Raw genomic sequence first — 19,001 nt, 5'->3', positions numbered from 1 at the left:
GGGGAGAAAAAAATTGTTAATTTATGGCTTTTATTTCACCGATAGTGTCCTTTAAAAAGTAAGCTTTAGAAATCTAAAGAGATTGTTAACCCTTTTTAGTGGATATTAGTATTGAGTTCTTATAATGTGGGAAAATACCTTCACTAAAAAGCCAAGCTGTGTCTGGTACTTGAACTTCTGCCATTCAGTGGCACGCTGCTGCTGTGTTGGGGGAGGCTGTACTTTACAGTTGGTCCTTTTTTAAATAAGCTGTGTATAGGTGTTTTTTAATAATAAGAAAATGTGTTGGTGTTGGCACGTAATGCTGTGTAACCCTGTTGCTGTTAAAAGTTGCAGCTCTAAGGTTTAAGGGTGCATAAAATCAGTTTGAAGTAGGTGATGGTTATATATAGCAGTAAGGGAAGACGTGTTGTCTAAAGCCTTCCCAGGACAGCTGTGCCACCAAAGTGCTTTGATGGAGAAAAGGTTTTAACAGTAAAATAAAATGTTGTACTAAGACAGTTAAAAAGCCTCTCCCCGGAATAAAAATGTATAAAAAAATAAATGGCCAGTAGAAATATTTGTTATGGGTTCTTGATATTGAGAATTTTATTGCCAACGATACTAATTTAGATTTGACCTGCTCTGTGTCTCTACCTGTCTGTATATACACACACTCTTCAGTAGTAGAAGTCTCCTAGTCAGACTGTATAGTAGTAGGTAAGTGGATTGTATCATTTAAATTGTAGAGGGCACTGCTAGTTTTCATTCTCATGTTAAACTGTAGATCCAGATTTTTTTTTCCTGTGTCTATGCATTTGTAGGAGTCGCAAACATATAAAAAGCAACTTGCAGTTAATTTCATTGTCAGCCAGTGTGAATGTTTGACTTGTTCTCTTGGTTTAGGAAACTAGAAATGTAGTTTGAAAAAAAAATAAAATAAAAATTGGTGTTTTCTGAAGGGTTTCTCTATCTCTGTGGCATTTAATTCTGGTAGCACTGAGAAACACGTATTTTCCTTACTATGTTTTTGCAACACGTAACCTGGCAAAGTTGCTACGAGCGTTATATGATGATGTGTGTTTTCTTTTAATGCCTAAGGTAATAAAACTGGGTATTATATCTACCATTTTCCTTTATTTCTAGCCCAAATCTTTGACTCCATGGGTTGGACTGAGGAAAATCAATGTGTCGTATTGGTGCTGGGAAGACATGTCTCCCTTCACCAACACCCTCCTCCAGTGGCTGCCAGATGAACCAAGCGATGCTGGATTTTGTGGTTATTTAGCTGAGCCTTTCCAGCAGGGACTGAAGGCAGCAACATGTATCAATGAAGTCAATGGCAGTGTCTGTGAAAGGCCAGGTAACAATATCTGACTTGTGTGTCTCATGGGCAGCAGGCTGACTGATGAGCATTTGTATTTTTATATTTTTGTATTTACTGTAAATGTGGCAAGATACTGGCACAGGCTGCCCAGAGCAGCTGTGGATGCCCCATCCCTGGCAGTGTCCCAGGCCAGGCTGGACAGGGCTTGGAGCAACCTGGGCTGGTGGAAGGTGTCCCTGCCCGTGGCAGGGGGTGCAACTAGATCATCTTCATGGTCCCTTCCAACCCAAACTGTGCTGTGATTCTATGGTTTCTTAGAGAGTAAAGAGGATCCCGTTCATTAAATTTACAACTAGCTGTGTCACGACTTTGCCAAAGAAAAGTAGTTCTGAAAGTGTCTTGTGTAGGAGTTTCATGCAGGAATCGGACTTTTCAAGAATAGCTCTACATTTACACTGTTAACTGTAACATGCTTGAAGTACATTATAGTTTAATTATTTTTCTCTAAATTGCATACCTGAATGTGACATTTAGGTTAATTATGGTATGAAGCAATCTCTCATTTAAAAAAAAATAAAATAAAAGCTACTTTCCAATTGAACTCCCTTTTCTCCCCTCCCCTGTTCCGTAGCCAGAGGAGGATTTTATCAAAGTTTGAAATTAATTGGGCAAGACACTTTAGAGATATGAGAACTTTGAAAAAGAAGCTATTTGCTTTTGGGAAAAGTCTTCTAGCTTTGTTGGAACTGCGTATCTTTTGAAATGGCTTGGTCTGTTAACTTTCTATTATAGCTGATTATTTCTGAATACCAATTAGTGCCTCTTTAAGTTTTAAGAAAGTTGGCTGATTACATAAAATTTCTAAGTAAGCTACACCACTTGAAATCATTCTTTGTGTAAGTGCAGGATACATATCCTGAATGTGGAACTTCAACTCAAAATTTTAAATATTTTAACTTCAGCACTTTGAATTGGTTTAAGCTTTAATTTGTTTTTTTATGGTCTGATAACAGACACTAGAAATAGATGGTAAAGTCTTGGCCTGCACCAGGAACTTCTGAGTTAGTTCTGCTTTCAGTACTCATTTTATGTATGGAACTGATGAAATAACTTAAAACACATCCCAGTGTTTTATATAACATATAAATATGACTAAAACACAAAACATGAGGTTTCTTCCCAACACTTTGCTTGGGAGGATAGCTAAGGAATGCATCAACAGACCTACAGAGCGATAATGACCACATTCATAACACCATTTAAATTGTTTTCTGTCCACCTTAAAAAGCTTTAACGCTCGTGGAGGAAACATAGTAAGAGAGGTTTTTTTGCAATACTTACTGCATTTCTCATTCACGTTTATGTAAGATATCTCCAGCTCCATCCAGCACCACCACACCACAAATGAAGTGTTTCAGGTCTGTGATATTGAACTGTTTTTCAGCCTGAATAATAGACAGGGCTTTTTGTCTTCTGTCTTTCGGCTCATACGTATTTCTTTCTGGAAGAAAATTGACTCTTGTCCTCCTGCCCACAGCTAACCACAGCGCCAAGCAGTGCCGCACGCCCTGCGCCCTGCGGACCATGTGTGGGGAGTGCACGAGTGGCAGCTCTGAATGCATGTGGTGCAGCAACATGAAACAGTGTGTGGACTCCAATGCTTATGTGGCCTCCTTCCCCTACGGGCAGTGCATGGAGTGGTACACCATGAGCAGTTGTCCACGTGAGTAATTGCTTCTGCATCTTGACGTGTGGGCTGGAATCTTGTAGTTGCTGACATTCGCTACGATAAGGCATCAAACTGTGCATCAGCTATACTGAATATCTTCTGGACAAAGGTAACAAGTACCTGACCCCCGTGTCTGCAGTTCGGTCCTGCATCACGTAAAGCATTAAACAGAATTAGGTCCCAGTTACGGGAACTATCAATTAAGCTAAATGGCAGATAGTGAAGGCTTTCAAGTGAGATGATGAAATCTCCACTTTTTTTTGCAACAGAGAAGTACTTGTTTCGTTATTTGAATTCCTATCCTTCAAGTTAATTGTTACATAATTTCATGTGATTAACTTCTTTTTGCCTCTCTTTTATATCTCTTTTATTCACATATGGAGCAATGTAATTTAATATTAGATTGTCTTGTGTAAACCGTAATTTGGATTTGATAGGCTGTTTTATTCTGAAGTATTGTCTGCATGTAGCCCACAGTAGGCATTTCTAACTTATTTTGAATAAGTGGTATTTTTTTTTCCCCCATTTAGGTAGATGTGAGCAAACTGCAAAAGATTTATGGTGCTTTGGAATATTACTTTTTGTTTTCAGAATGGGTTGAAATACTCTAGAAATTTAAAAAGTCATCAAACAGTTTTAGAAATTATTTTTATTAATGTTGAATTCTTTAGGAGCCAAGTGTGGACAGGGGAGTTGGGAAGGCCAGGGCTCTTGGGGTAGCAGAGGGGGAGGAGTGCATATTTTCCCCAGGAGGGAAGGTGGGCAGTTTGAGTTGCTGCAGTTGCTCTAGGAACTTTCAGAAGCTGATGATAATAAGCCTGAGTGGCTGCAGGTGTTGCAGAATAAGACATGGAGGAAATGAGTTTCAGGTAATAGTCAAACATGAGTGTGAACTTCCCATACTGCCAGAGGTCAAAAGTTGGAGGAAGCATCAGGCAGGAGATGAGTAGGCTGAAATAATGGGAAACAATATTTTTCTACTACTTTTGGGTGTTGTGTTTTTTTTTTTTTTTTAAAAAGGCAAATATTGTCATGGTAAAACATCAAGATAGAAAGTCTGCTCGTCTTGTAACATCAAGAATCTACAAAATATTTTTTAAGATGGTATGCAGAAAGGAATGGAAGAACTTTCCTGTATGTAAAGTGTTTGTCACCCCTGAAATAGGGTCCCATTTGAGAAAGGAACAGTTAAAGCATGGCGATAGTATTTTGGGTTTTTTTCCCCCCTGATTTAGCTGATTTCTGGGGCCAGGGGATCTGCATGTGGCACTGTGAGCATCCTAAGAAGACTCATTTTATTCTAGATTTGTATTCTATGCTTTTTGACTCAGATAAATGCTTGAAATAGTGGTGTGTGATATTCTAACATGTGGTAAGAAGAGACTCAAAAGCGAGCGAACAAACTGGTTTTTATCCTTTGCTTCTGGGTGGCTCATTTTATCATATGATCTGTTGTAAATCAGTTGGAGATATTTTGTAGTTGGGAAAGTTAATGTCTGATTTTAGTGGGTGATGCGTAATGGTTAGAAAAATCTTACATGTGTATTGTGAGTTATGAAACAATGCTTACTGATTAATGCAACCTTTGTTATAGCTGTCTTAGATTCTAGAATAAGTAGGCTGATAGGAAATAATATCTATGTGTTACGTGACTATCAGAATAAATATTTACAGATCTGGTGAGATAAATACTTAAGGTTAGAAAAGGTGTACAAGCCTTTCTGTGTTTGCTGTTTCCCATGTTTTGGGACAGTGATTTAATCTACAATTTGATGTTTGGGTCTTTTTTTTTTATAGCTGAAAACTGTTCAGGCTACTGTACGTGTGCTCACTGTTTGGAGCAGCCCGGATGTGGGTGGTGCACAGATCCGAGCAACACCGGCAAGGGGAAGTGCATCGAGGGCTCTTACAGAGGTCCAGTCAAGATGCCAACCCCATCTGCAATGGGGAAACACAGCTTGGAGCCCGTCCTTAATGTCAGCATGTGTCCGGTGGAGAATAACTATAACTGGTCCTTTATCCAGTGTCCAGGTAAATGAGCAACATGGAATTGTTCAAATGTTTCAGCTGTAGCAACAGTTAAATGCAAGGGGAGAGACTTTTTAAGACTGTGGTGATGTCTGTGTTCCCTCCTGTTAACGGAGGGAGGAAAAGGCCTTGGAAGACAATAAATAACACGTTTTGAGATGGAAAGAGTTATGTGGGTATCCGCAGAGGTTTGCTGTCTGAAGACTTACCTATGCATTATTTACTCCAGTGAAATTTTCCCTTTCTATCTGAACCTTTGCTAAGTTTTTAACTTTTGTTTGTTTATTCATTTTAGGGTTGCTTGAAAGAAAGGCAGTTCTTTCTTTGAAGGTTCATTTAACTGTTAGTAACACTCAGTGACTCTGAAGTAATGTTTTTGACACCAAACATATAGAATAAAATTACTCGGACTGCTGCTAAACCATTTCTTTCCTATTCCTCCCTGTAAATCCATCCCACCAGTTGCATCCAGTCCTGTCTAATATGCATGTAATGTTTTGGAATTCGGTTTCCATGTGTTGCTTTAAATTTCACATTTTTGATACACACCCCCTTTAAGTTCATGTACCACTAGCAGGACTGTGAGAACCTCTTTGGAAGGTGCATGAAATGGTTTCATTCAGCCTCTGCGGAACACAGGCTTCTGAGGCTCTATGTGAAGTGCTATATTTGAGCATAAATACTTGTCCTTTTCTGTTTTCTTCAGCCTGCCAGTGTAATGGGCACAGTAAGTGTGTAAATGAAAGCATCTGTGAGAAGTGTGAAAACCTGACAACTGGCAAACACTGTGAAACTTGCATCTCAGGCTACTACGGTGATCCTACTAATGGAGGAACATGTCAGCGTAAGTGATGCCTTAAGACTTCCTGCGTTGAAGTCTCTGATGTTTTTCACTTCTTACTCATTCCTTTGCTATCTTAACTGAAATTACATCCTGATAATACATTTTTTTTCTTTCCTGTAAGCAAGGCACCATCCTTGTTTTTCCAGATTTAATATAGAGAAACTGCTTGATGAAATTCTTTGACTTTTATTGCTAAAGATAAAGATGATTTTTTTTTTACCTCTGTAAACTTTAAATGACCACAGTGAAAAATGTGTGCATTTTAGTGTTTGACGATCCTGGGTTTTTTTTTTTAAAAAAATTAATAGTGTTAATCCCAATGTCCTCAACAATTTTCTGCTTATCTAAATTCCATTTTCTATTACCTTTATTTAATGCAGGGATCCTCAAACTTTTTAACCAGGGGGCCGGCGCGTGGATGCAGTGGCAGGCAGTCATCTGTGGCTGCTTGGTTTCCCCCCCCAACCCCCGGCGGGGGGGGGGGGTGGGGTGGGTGGGGCAGGGGGTTCTGTAAATACCAGGGACCAGATTGAAGACCTTGGGGGGCCATAGTTTGAGGACCCCTGGTTTAATGTATTGTGTGTTTATTGTTACAATTGTCTGCTTCCTAAAAGGCTTGCCATATTTCACTGAGGAGTTGCCTGGATTTCAGTTGAGGATTAGGTGATCCCTGTTAAAATTGCATTTTAAGTTTATATAGTGCTTTGGGACTCTTTGTCACAAATAACTTTTTTGGTTGTGCAAGATCCAGTTATCAAACTGGGAAAAAAATCTTTTTTGAAGGACCAATACAGGTAATACTGAAAAAGGAACATGTAAGATATGGTGTTTTGCCCTTGAATCGTGCAACATTATTTTGAAGTACTGTGTATTTCGTAGTGTTGTAGCATGGGGAGACCCACTGTAAACCAGAGTCCAGTTGTGATAGGTGATATGCAGGTGTGAGGGAGGGTGCTTCATGTTCTGAAGAGCTTTAGTGGGGTATAGTTAGGGGGAGTGATATAATTAGGTACAGTGATGGAAAAGGTTAGAACAGAAATAACATAGTTCAGTGTCAGAGTAGTACCAGTACTTCAATGAAGTGAGTGTGGATGGTTTGTAGGCATTCCAGAAGAAATAGGTGAAGGCGATGAATGAGGGGACATTGATGACTGAGTTGCTCCTTCCAAGTATGGTGACAATCCAGTAGAAAATATTTGGAAAGTCATTTAGTATGTTTACTGCAATCATCGACCTTTTGGATGGAGAAGAGTCAGTTGCTGGAGCATGAACATCCTGTTTCCTAAAGCAAGAGCAAGTGGGTGACGTTTGAGGCTATGAAGAAGAACCTCCCAGCAGACAGGTTCGAGGAAGGGTGTGAAAAGATTACAGATGGGGACAGGGCTGCCTTAAAAAAAACGGTGTTGCAGTGGCTGGGATATGAAATTATGACAGCACAACGGCATGGGTACAAAGGAGAAGGTGCATCTCTGACACTTTATTTCAGAACATTATCTGAGAGATTAAATAGCACTGATACTTGTAAACTCATTTCATGTAAAGATAATTTGAAGTGCAGGAATGAATAAATTGAGGCTGAATTGGCCTGAAAAAATACATAAGTCTACTCTGAGCATTCAGGTTTAATCACTGGATCACAATGTGCCTTTTGATATTTGTTGCTTTTCTGTGCATGTGGAAATTGAGGGTAAGTTACTTTGGACTCTTTCGCATGAGGATTGTCCAAAAATAGTTTGTTGTTGAGATAATGAATGATAGACTAAAGTCATCCAGATGCCTGAAAAAGAAATCAGAAAATGTGTTGAGAGGCTGTGGAACAGCATTCATTCATTATCTGATGAAACCAGTAGCTCATGTCAAAAGTGCTTTGCTCTCAAGTGCTTTGGGCCCAGGTTTTTAATTTGCTGTGATTTAACGCCATTTACTGTGAAGGTGAAAGAATGAGGAAAACAGGAAGCTGGGCAGAAAGACCGAGGTGGATCGGAAGAGGGACAGCAAGAGGAAATGCTATCTGATGCAGCCAGAGCGACTGCCAGCCATTAGTAATTTTTGCTCAGTGAAAAGGTTTCCAGAGGGGAATTCTTCAGATAAGGATTGGCTGATGAGCCACAGAGCCAGCTGATGAGCCAGAGAGCCAGCTCCTGCTTTTTCCCTTCTCTGAGCCATGGTCCCTCCTTCCTTTCCCATTAATGATGCGCTGATTCCACTCTTTTTGTGCGTTTAGGTGTAATGTTGTGTTCCGCACTGTTTATAGAGCCTGCAGTCACATCCGTGCTGGAGATGGTTGTTGGTACACTCCATCCTGAGACAGAAACATCCGTGTGTTTGTGCACTTAGTGCCGAGTGCGAGTCCTTGTGCAGATCTAGTGTTAGCCCAATGACCTTGGCAGTGTGGGGACCATAAATATCCTCAAAATCACAAATATTCAGTGCTGGAAAAAGTGTTAGTGTTTGGTGTTTTCCATTCTGCAGAGCCAACAGGAGTTTGAGCAGCACTGATAGCAGTAGTGGTTCAAACAAGTAAGGCTATACAGAGCTGGAAATTGTAGCGCTGGGGTTCAAAAGCCAGTGAAGAATAAGAAGAGTGGATGGAATAAGATGCCTTTTCCTGCTGCTCTGTGCCAGCAGGGCAGGTGAACACTGCTATATTGCTGGCGTTGAAAAAATTTTGACAAACTGCAGTTCTTTCTCTGAAAGAATTGTTTGCATATCATCATAGGCATTGGTGTTTGCAGAGCTAGGCAGATATTAACTAAATGGTAGCTAAATTACTCCTCAGCAGTTGCTTTTAGGAAGTGTCCAATGTAGAGAGCTGTTAATCGGGAAGGGCAGGAAATGCAGCACATCAAATGTAAAAATAGCTGCAAGGTGCTTTCTCTGCATTCAGGTTTTTTTGAGTTTTCTGATTGAGGTTTCACATGAAAATATGCTAGCGGTAGATAAGAAAGTTATTTGCAAGAGAACGGAAGGCACTATTATGCCTGAAATCAGATTGCTGCTGTGGCAGTGCTTCTGAACACCTCTGTGGAGCATTTGCTGGTGGCCCACGATGAGCTGCTGGGGCCGTGGTCCTGCCTGCTCTCCCCTCCCAGGGCCGCACGGGCACCTTGGCAGGCAGTTAAAGCACTTGGCATGGAAAAAAGGTGCTGGGCAGGTGGGTGATGCAGTTGCCGTTGAGAAGCCAGACTGGTACAAATGCAGGAAGAGGAGCAATGATCCAGGCCTGTGACCGTCTCTGAATGAGTCTGTGACCCATGGTTTGTAAAGAAGGAGTCTCGCTGTAAGGTGGTTCGTTGTCAGACTGTTACCATGCTTCACAGTCACAAAGCCATTTTCAACAATTTTGGCTTTCTGCTCTAGCGTCAGACTGGAGGAGAATTTTTGGTTTTAGACTCCAGCAAGGGTGTCTTGTTAATACTTTGTTTCCAAACTTCATAGCTGTTTGAAAAGCAATGAGAAAATTTCTCTTTGTGCATATTCCAGTCCTTTAGTGAATGATCTCCAGTTATGGGGCTGATAGGAAAATGAACAAATAAATAGATTTGGTTGATTTAAATAGAGATATTTGAGTGTTCAGTCTTCTTAATAAGCATGTGGCTAAAGGGCAGGATGAGGAAGCATTAATGTTGGTGCTCAAGATACTGTTATCTGCATCTAAACAACATGAAATTTGAAATTTCTCCTAATTTTTATGTATGGTAATTTTGAATATTGATCAAATTTCATTCTGCTAACCTTTTGCAAAGCATAAGGAAGGAAGTACAGGACATTCTCAATAGTATTAAAAATTCTTTTTTTAAATTGCCACTAATAAGAAGGGTGTTTGCTTCACAGAATATAATTATTTTGTCAAATCTTCATTTAGTCTACTTGTTCCCACAATAGGCCTTTATGCTTCTTCGTATTTTGTTCCGTGTTGCTGCTAGGAAACCACTCATCCACATCAGAGAAGCACAATTAAGTGTCCCTGATACAATATAGCTTCCATTACATGCCAATATAAAGAAGACATCAAAAGGTTTCATAAAATAAGGTCCAAGGTTGGCAAGGATATTCAGGATGGGGACTTCATGTCTAAGAATCTGCTGGTATGTTGAGTAGCATATGCCATCTTAATGAGAAGACGTATATCTTCTTAATGACAAGGCACCAGCTTTTAAAGCATACTATTTCCAGAAAGCTCAGGGACCACAAATGAGGGATCTTCTCTTGGTGTACTTTTTCCAGTTTTATATTGTACACTCTTCCATGCACAGCTCCAGATGAATGCGCCTTCCCATTCATCGGTAGAAATTCTAAAAAGCATCTACCTTCTGGGAAAAGTTATTATATCCATTCTTTTAGTTATAGTGAACATTATATCAAAGGTAACTGCTTGTGTTGGTTTTGTTGTTTGTTGGTTTGGGTTTGGTTGGTTTTTTTTTTTGCAAGTACCTTCTCTACTTCTTTATGAATAAAGGTCTCAAAGTGTGTCAACATTAGCGTTTTAATTTGAATCGGGAACATTCTTTTGAAGCAAATCTCATGTGTGTTCCCCAATGTCATAACTTGGTTTGCATCTCGAGCAAGCTCAGAGTATATAAGCTGGCCTGGTTTTGGGCATACCATAAACCTGGTGTTGTCTAGGGGTGTGCTGATTTGCTTCAACCACGACTCGGTGGCATTCAGCTTATGAGACCAAGCTAAAGGTATTCTAAAGTATATTGGGGCACATGCTCCAAACCACTTACGGTATGGGCATGGTATTCTTAGCACCAGTCATTTTACACTGCAGATACACTGACATTGTTGCTAATGACACCATTTTCTCAAAAGCCTATTTATTTCTAGAAAAAGCCCTAAAAGCATCATGAGCTTTGCTTGATTTGGAAAAATAGTTTTCTCTCAAAGAGTTTTGAGTTTGACTGAAATGTGTTAGCAAGCCCAAAACTGTCTCAAATGTTGTCATTTTCTTACCAGTTATGACATCCCTAGTGCTGTCTAACGAGAGGAAGTTAAACAAATTGTTGAAGCTAAAAAGCACAGTCTGATCATGATTTCATACAAAACATCAGTCCTGGAGCTGCACTCACTCAGTTTTGACACATGGTTCTATTTTTGGCTGCCTTCTGTATCACAAAGAAACCAAAGAGTACCAAATGGGTTTTCATATGCACTTTAATTGTTGATGTGTCTCAGTTTGGCAACTAAGGGACTTAATTGCTATCGAATCTGTTTCTCTTGCTTCATTCAGCATTGCATTTTTTTCCCCCTCTGCTCAACAGCTTGCAAGTGCAACGGCCACGCGTCTGTCTGCAACACAAATACAGGGAAATGTTTCTGCACCACCAAGGGAATAAAAGGAGACGAGTGTCAACTGTGAGTTCATTTGACTTTGTTATTTGAAATCAAAGGGCCATGCACATACCAGCATGCAACCCCTACATTTGTTAATAATTGTATTTATGAAGTCTCTGCTCACCTCTTCCTGCTGACAGTTGACTAACTCATTGACGGTGCAGCTGACTGTGCTTCCCTTGGGGGGAGTAACATGAACAAACTGATTTCCTGAAGATTTCCATTTTTAAGAACATTTCAACTGGGAATGTCATGCAGAAGGGATGGGGTGAAAAAATAATGTCCCCGCCCCCCAAACTGTACATACCACTTTGCTTTATCCCTCAATAGTTTCATTTTAATTGGTAGATTTTTACTGTCTGTGTGCTCTGATGCTCTTCTGGGGGAGTGTAAATATATCTGAAATAAGTCTTGGACATTCAAGCATTTTAATGGAGCAGTTTCAGAGCAACAAATTTGCTGGAGGTTTCTCTGTAACATAACAGAAATGCTTTTAGTGTAATGTTAGTGGAAATAATTTCATTCCAAATCATTTCATTGCCAGGTTTATTTTTCAAGTGTTGCTTACATGAGTAAATGTTTATAGGGCTAGATCCTGGAATAGCCATAAATGTAAATGGAAACTTTAGTTTTTGATTGTAGTAATCCAGTTCTGTACATTGTGCAGAGCTAATAAATACATTCAAAGTGGTTGCAAAGGTTAATATCCAGAATTTTATATTTCTTTTTTACTTGATACTACTTTGACTTGTGGGAATTGTGGAATTTCTTTAGCAGCCCAGTATAGCTCAGACATGCATTTTTTATTTTTAATTCTGTACTGTTATCGGCACAGGTGGTGTTTTCTGATTTTTAGTACCTGGGAATAAATAGAACTGAAAAAAATAACCATTTTTTAAAAAAATATGTATTCTTTTTAGGTGTGAAGTCGAAAATAGATACCAGGGAAATCCACTTAAAGGAACGTGTTACTGTGAGTACTCTAGGGATTTTGTTTGGAGATAAAAAATGTGTTTGAAGTTTAAAACACCTTATTTAAAACCAGTTTTAGTTGCATCAGCATCTGTTTAAAATACAGGGGATTAAGGGAAGGACTAAAAAATAGTTTTAAACAACTTCACAAAAGTATTGTTTAAAGGGAATGAAAATACGGTTCTTGATAAGGTACGTGTGATGATTGATGATTGGATCTTTCAGCACAAACTTTGTTTTTCACATGACTTTGAAATGAATTCTGGTCTTCTGGAGAATACTCTAAAATACATACCTAATAAGTCAAAACCAAAGCATGTCTTCAGAGTTTTTGTAAGTGCAAAATACTGTTGTTTTTTAAAAAAAAAAATCCATGCCATGTTAGAATGGGTAAGGTTTCAAAGTTTCCATGTTTCCTCTGAAATGAACAGTTGGATTCCCATGCAATTTGAGAGGATACTTTGCCAAGATTCAGATTACTTAATGGAAACTCTCCAGCTTCTGTTTGCAAATATTAGCAATCAGCACACTGGCAGGCATGGATAGATTTAATCTTAAATTAGATAAAGATGCAAGTCTCAAGTAGTACTTTTGTGCAACACAGAGATTATGAGCATGCTGCTGTGTTTAGCAAATTTGAATTCTGCTAGCCTAACCAAACAAGGACACTAATGGCTTCTCCTGAATCTCTTTGCAAGGATGACCTAATTCATTGCTGCTAATGGCAGGGGTGGTTAAGTGGGCAAAAAGGGGAAAAAGACAGAATTTTACAACTCTTACAGGAACAACCTCATGCTATACAGATTCACTCACTTGATTTTCTTCCTTGAAAATTTCTTAGTGCTTCATAGGAGTTGTGGGTAGACGTCAGAAGGCTGGCTGGCTTGTGTCTATCCAACAAGTGATCTCCAGGAGGCGATAAGAGAAAAATTAACACCTGGTCTATAGATTTGTATTTATTATTGCTTGGAATATCTCTTGATAGCTTTGAGAATATATACAAGTTGTAGAAACATTTAGGTTGGACAAGACCTTTAAGATTGTCGAGTCCAAATGTTAACCCAGTCCAGTGCTTTGACAACCCTTTTGGTGAAAACATTTTTCCTAATATCCAATCTAAACCTCCTCTGGCACAATGTGAGGGTGTTTTCTCTTGTCCTGTTGCTTATTGCTTGGGAGAAGAGACTATTACGCGTACTTGTTCTCTTTTCCAAACCAGTAAGGATCAACTTTTGATTAATGAAAGGATACTGAGACTGGTGGATGTCTCTCAGAAACTGGTTGTGCACTGTTGATTAACAGAGAGATGACACCCCAGCCCTAGGCAGACATGAGCATAGGAGGGCACACAGGCAGACCAAAAACTGGTCTGGGCATGATGTGTTTCAGAGTGAGATGGCAGTTGGGTTCATTAACAAGCAGCTGCTCTGTAGAAATTCTCCCTGTAAAGTCCCGTGTTGTACAGAAGCTTAGAATATGTGGAAGTTTGTCCCTCTCAAATTTTTCTGGTATTCTTTTAGAACACAGAGGTATTGCAGTATGGAAAAAGAAAACGTCTTGGCATGTTTTTTACAATGTGTAGGTATGAACATTCATTTAGGTTAAGTCTGGAGTCTGTTGCCTGGAAAATTGAAGCTGCCTCTTTTGCCCCTCAGGCTCAACTTAAAAAGAGGGGTTTCTGCCCCTTTTACGTTGGTGTCATTCATAACAGTGTGGTGACTCCTAGTTGTGCTCTCAGTTGCAAGAAACACTTCAGCATCATCATGCCTTGCTTTGCAGAAGTTTATTTCAAAGCATGGAATAACTTTCTCTCCTCATTCCTTACAGATACTCTTCTCATTGACTATCAGTTTACCTTCAGCCTTTCTCAAGAGGATGATCGCTATTACACAGCCATCAACTTCGTAGCAACACCCGAAGAGGTAAATTCCCTACTTTTCCTTTAAACTTCATCCTTTGGGTCTATGTTTGTCTTCTCTTGGCCATGGAGATAATGAATTGTTACAGTTCTGTGAATCTCCAGACGTAGCCTCATAATGTGGCATGTGTGTCGAGTTCCATAAAACAACCAGAACTTTTTGCCCCGAGCTTGGCCATGCAGTTTCAAATCTTCGTGGTAAAATTTCATAAGGAACCACAGCTGATTGTTTACAGTTGTTGGAACAACCTCTGAGCTACTCTAGATTTGCTTATTGTTCACCCCATACTTTGTGTCTCAATTCTTCTGTTCTATTCAATGCATGTGACTTGTTTTATTCTTTATTACACTTTACTTGGGGAGGAGAATAAAGAAAATGTAAATAATATTTTTCTTGATTTATTTTCTTCGTGTAAATAACAAATGCCAAGATATTTTTTTTAGTGAAGATTTGCTAGGAAACGCTAAAATTGGTTGTCCTACAAATGGGTTGTGTTTTGTTCTTTCCTCCCGCCCCAGCAAAACAGAGACCTGGACATGTTTATCAATGCATCTAAAAACTTCAACCTCAACATTACTTGGTCCACAAGTTTTGCAGGTAAAATGAGTATAAACTAAGTTGCTTGGTAGCTTGTTTCAGTTAACAGTTTCTGACAAATGCAAATTTAGTTGGGGAAACATTTGTGTTTTTTTTTTAAACTATGAACTTGTTAGGTAATATTCTTAAATGTTGAGCCTGGGGGCAGAGGTAAAATGTTAAAAAGAACTATGTTTTTACATCTTAATAGTGTATTCTGGGAACATTGAAGGTGCAGATTTTATTTTTATAACGTAATATTTTGGCATACAGTGATTTTGATAGTGCAATGCAACTTAAAATAGTAGTGTTCGAATGAATAGTTACTTTTATAACCTTAGAATTCAGGGTGCTTTTCCCTTTTGTTTGCCATTTAAAATGCGCATTGAAACATTTTTTTCTTGCTACTTTTTAACATTTGAAAACAGCTGGCACACAGGCTGGGGAGGAAATTCCAGTTGTTTCAAGAACCAATATAAAAGAATACAAGGACAGTTTCTCCAACGAGAAATTTGATTTTCGCAACAATCCAAACATCACTTTCTTCGTTTACGTCAGCAATTTCACGTGGCCGATAAAAATACAGGTAGGAACTGTTAAAGTGTGTATAATTATTTAAAGTATTTTTTTCTCAAGCAATGTGGCAGTTAGGTGTGCTTTGTGTTGTCCCAGCTGAACCAGGTCTCAATATAATCCTGCAGCAGACAAAAGGTTTGATGTTCCTGCTTAAGAGCAAGAAGGTGCATCATCTTCTGATGTTGCCTCAGCCTAGTGGATCTAAAAATGTGCTGTGAAATGAAGTGGGATGCTTGCTTATTAACAGGACTGTGTGCTAATGAGGTCTCTGACCTTAAATGTGTATATATTGATGTTGAAGAAAACAAAGATACAGCCAAAAACCAAGCCTGGAATAAGAAAACAGAGGAAATGTTCTCAGTGTCTCTTTTTTACATCTTATTCTGAAAAAGCACAGCCTGAGGACCACCCTCCTTTCTCGTTGTGCTGCCCAAGACTGGTAGTACCTGCAGAATAAGCTGAAGCTCATTCTTTCCCTTAATGCAGTGCAGTCAGTTACACACATTGCCTGGGGAGTCACACTGACTGTGATGATAAGGCCAGTGCTGAAGAAGGAGTGGATGAAGCTTGGTGGATCAGGAAAACACTCATAGATCACAGGCTGCAATCACAGAGACTCTGCAACTGCTGCTGCAGCTAATAATTCAGAGAAGCCTTGGCCACCTTCTTGCTCTGGGCTAAGTCAAGTATCAAGCTGCAGTGTACTCGAGAGTGATAACAGGAGCCTTTTGAAGGACAAAAGTACTTCTGGGTCTGGAACAGAGCTCAAATGAGGCTCTGTATATTTAAATTCTACCTTTTTTAAGAAGCTTGGTCAAATGTGGGAACCTGAATTCTTCCATCTTCACCCTTACTCAGTCAATTATTATCTGAAAGCTCACAACTTCGCATTAATTCACTTGATACTTCAGACATATCAGTCACACAGACTCACCGTAGGGGTCATTTCCAGCAGACATAATGCGTGTGATAATACTGAGCAGGGAAATGAGGTCCACCTGGAGAAAAGGTCCTTAAGCTATAGGGTTATTTTTTGAGGTATTTCCTGAACTTTTTTTTAAAAAAACTGGAATATTTTTTAAATGTCTGTGCGTCACCTTCTGGTAAAGGTGGTGGGTTTCAAGTACTTGGGAAACTTTGTCTTGTTCATTGCAGGTTGGTGGATTTGATAAGCTGACTTTGGACTGCATTTTGTTCTTTTTAATACCATTTAAAATACTGGTAATCATTTCGGTAATCATTTCCCAGCTAGAGAGTTCTTATTTTACAAGTTGGTAAAGTCTTAGTTCATTGTCAAGTCCTAATTTTTAGATATGGGAAAGTCTGCAAGAGCTGCAAGGTAAAACCTTTATGTCATTGGATACTCAAGCAGCAAGTAGTAAGCCTCATTGTTTTCATTTAAGATAAGTACTGCTTTTGGGAGAGAAAGTAACGTCCTGCGTACAAAGGTGGGCAGTTGTCAGTGATTTCTTTAAATATTCAGGCTTCTCTTTTATCAAATTGGTAATCATGGGAGTAAAAAAAATAATTACATTTTAACTTACAGGTTGTGTTGGCGGATAGTCTACTTTCCATAATCAGTGCTGGCCTGTACCTTACTCTGGTGTATTTATTTGGTATTTTTTGACACAGAACTTTGTGTTAAGACTTTGTAGATGTTTAAGAACAGTGATGTCTCCTGTCGCTTAAGCTCTCCTGTGTTTATTCTAGTCTCTACCCTACCTGTGCTTACAGTGAATTTCTGCTAGCTTTTCCTATGCGAGCGTTATCATTGAGTTTAACTGTCCCCTCCATCTCTTGTTTGGCAGCTAGGTCTCCTGCTTTCCCTGGATGAATTTGGGCAAGTCATAACCTCTCTCAGCCTTTAGTGTGTATTTGTTTGCTTAAGCAAGACAAACCCTCATCATCTTGTCCTATGAAACAGGTTTTTCAGGTTCAGTTGCCTCATTTGTTTTTCCCCTGCACTCTCTTGTATTAATCTGGCCTGTACAGTTTTGTGCGGCCATGCATAAGGTCATGGAGATCAAGTCTCGCCATTGCTTTGTACAGCGGTATTTCTAGCTTCTTTATAGAACTTTCTAGGTCCTTTTGTGGCAGTATTATAGTTTGCTCATAGTCATAGCCACAGCAATCAATAGTCCTTATTCATTTTAATATGGACTATACACCCTGTTCTTTCACATCCTTGGTTTCCAACTGATGAGATCCCAGTCTTGATAGCAAACGTTCTTCTCAGTCCCTAACGGCATCATAAAATGTTGTCTCACTGCTGTTACTGGATGATATTGCCAGTCCTGAAGGTCATCTAGCTGTTCTCCTGTGTGGTTCTTTTTTCCATGTTTTTATTAATGATCCCCTTGAACGTTGTCAGCAGATTGTGATGTTAGCACACTTCCTTTTTGGGCCTGTGTCACTAAGAAATATATCAAAGTCTGTCCAAATGCCATCTTTGAACCAACTTCTGTCCTCTTTAATCACTACGATTCTTGAAATAATCTCTGCCATCTTTATCTTGCCCAGGAATTTCCAGTGTATTGATATCCATAATGAAATTTTGATTAGCTCAGCTTTGCTGCCTGGGTCTATATAATTAATAATTTTTGCATACATAAAATAGAATCATAGAATCATTTAGGTTGGAAAGGACCTTCAAGATTATCAAGTCCAACCATTAACCCAGCACTGCCAAGTCCAGCGCTAAACCATGTCCCTAAACACCGCATCTACATCCTTTTTAAACATTTCCAGGGATGGCGACTTCACCACATCCCTGGGCAACCTGTTCCAGTGCTTGACCACCATTGCAGTGAATAAATTCTTCCTTATTTCCAATCTAAATCTCCCCTGCTGCAGCTTGAGTGTGTATCCTCTGTACTATTGCATGTTGCTTGGGAGAAGAGACCAAACCCCATCTTGCTACAGCATCCTGTCAGGTGGTGGGCTGGTGTAGCACAGACTACTGTTGTACACTCTATTGCTTGTTGATTTCAGTTTTTAATTTACTACTTCAATTCTTTTATTCAAAGCTTGTCCCAAAACTTTGCATACTGTTGAGGTCCTGGGAGCATGAATATCTAGATTCTCCCTTCTCCTCTAAATACGAGTTCTAATTTTTCCGTAATGCCATGCTCAGCTGGTAGATTGGTTTAACAGCCTTGCTACCACAGGTGTTACTTCATGTGCCATTTCTTTTGGAGTGCTGGGATGCACGCTGACTGCTTTCACTGACTTTGAACACATTGAAGCATTTGAGTTCTGTCTCCACCTTGGTTATATATCTTTCTATAACCTCATTCCCATTAGACACTTCGCCTTGCACCTGTGTTCAGTGTCCCTGTCATTAATGAAAACTCCAGATTAGTTTTAGGAATGAAGCTGATTAATTTAATTTCTTGCCTATCCTTACAGTATACGATCTTCCCTTTCCCTTTCTGGTCATCTTTACTCTTATGGCTGAAATGTCTCTTGCTGTTTTGTTTATCAATTGCTGAGGTCTAGCACAGCTTGAAATTTGGCAGTTCTTTTATCTCTGTGCTACTGGTTGGCTTCTAAGACATTGCTAATGAATCCTTTCCTCTTTGTAATACGTGGAGCCTTTAATTGTTCCTAATGTCCTTTTCGGGGTTAGTTCTGAGGATGCAGCTTTCAAATAGTTTTGCATCTTTGACCTGAGAGATAGACTTAGATGGCTGCTTTCCCATTCCTTATCTCCTT

General features: G+C 39.4%; 1 protein-coding gene across 3 annotated transcripts in view; it reads left to right on the top strand.

Annotated features, from left to right (window-relative positions):
• Positions 1-19,001, top strand: part of ATRN (attractin) — a 156,843-nt gene that overhangs the window by 72,712 nt on the left and 65,130 nt on the right. For all 3 annotated transcript variants that reach the window (XR_008735201.1, XR_008735187.1, XM_055727074.1), the window contains exons 16-24: positions 1,126-1,342; positions 2,844-3,029; positions 4,833-5,066; positions 5,770-5,907; positions 11,172-11,265; positions 12,165-12,217; positions 14,044-14,138; positions 14,654-14,732; positions 15,140-15,297. Coding sequence is in view for 1 of the 3 variants with exons in the window: in XM_055727074.1 (XP_055583049.1) it covers positions 1,126-1,342; positions 2,844-3,029; positions 4,833-5,066; positions 5,770-5,907; positions 11,172-11,265; positions 12,165-12,217; positions 14,044-14,138; positions 14,654-14,732; positions 15,140-15,297 (1,254 nt within the window). In the remaining 2 variants the exon portion in view is untranslated. The remainder of the gene's footprint in view (positions 1-1,125; positions 1,343-2,843; positions 3,030-4,832; positions 5,067-5,769; positions 5,908-11,171; positions 11,266-12,164; positions 12,218-14,043; positions 14,139-14,653; positions 14,733-15,139; positions 15,298-19,001) is intronic.

Source organism: Falco cherrug, chromosome 1 (genome assembly GCF_023634085.1).
Source record: "Falco cherrug isolate bFalChe1 chromosome 1, bFalChe1.pri, whole genome shotgun sequence".
Taxonomy (NCBI): domain Eukaryota; kingdom Metazoa; phylum Chordata; class Aves; order Falconiformes; family Falconidae; genus Falco; species Falco cherrug.
Note: the sequence above shows the minus strand (reverse complement) of the source record. Positions and strands in the feature narration are given on the sequence as shown.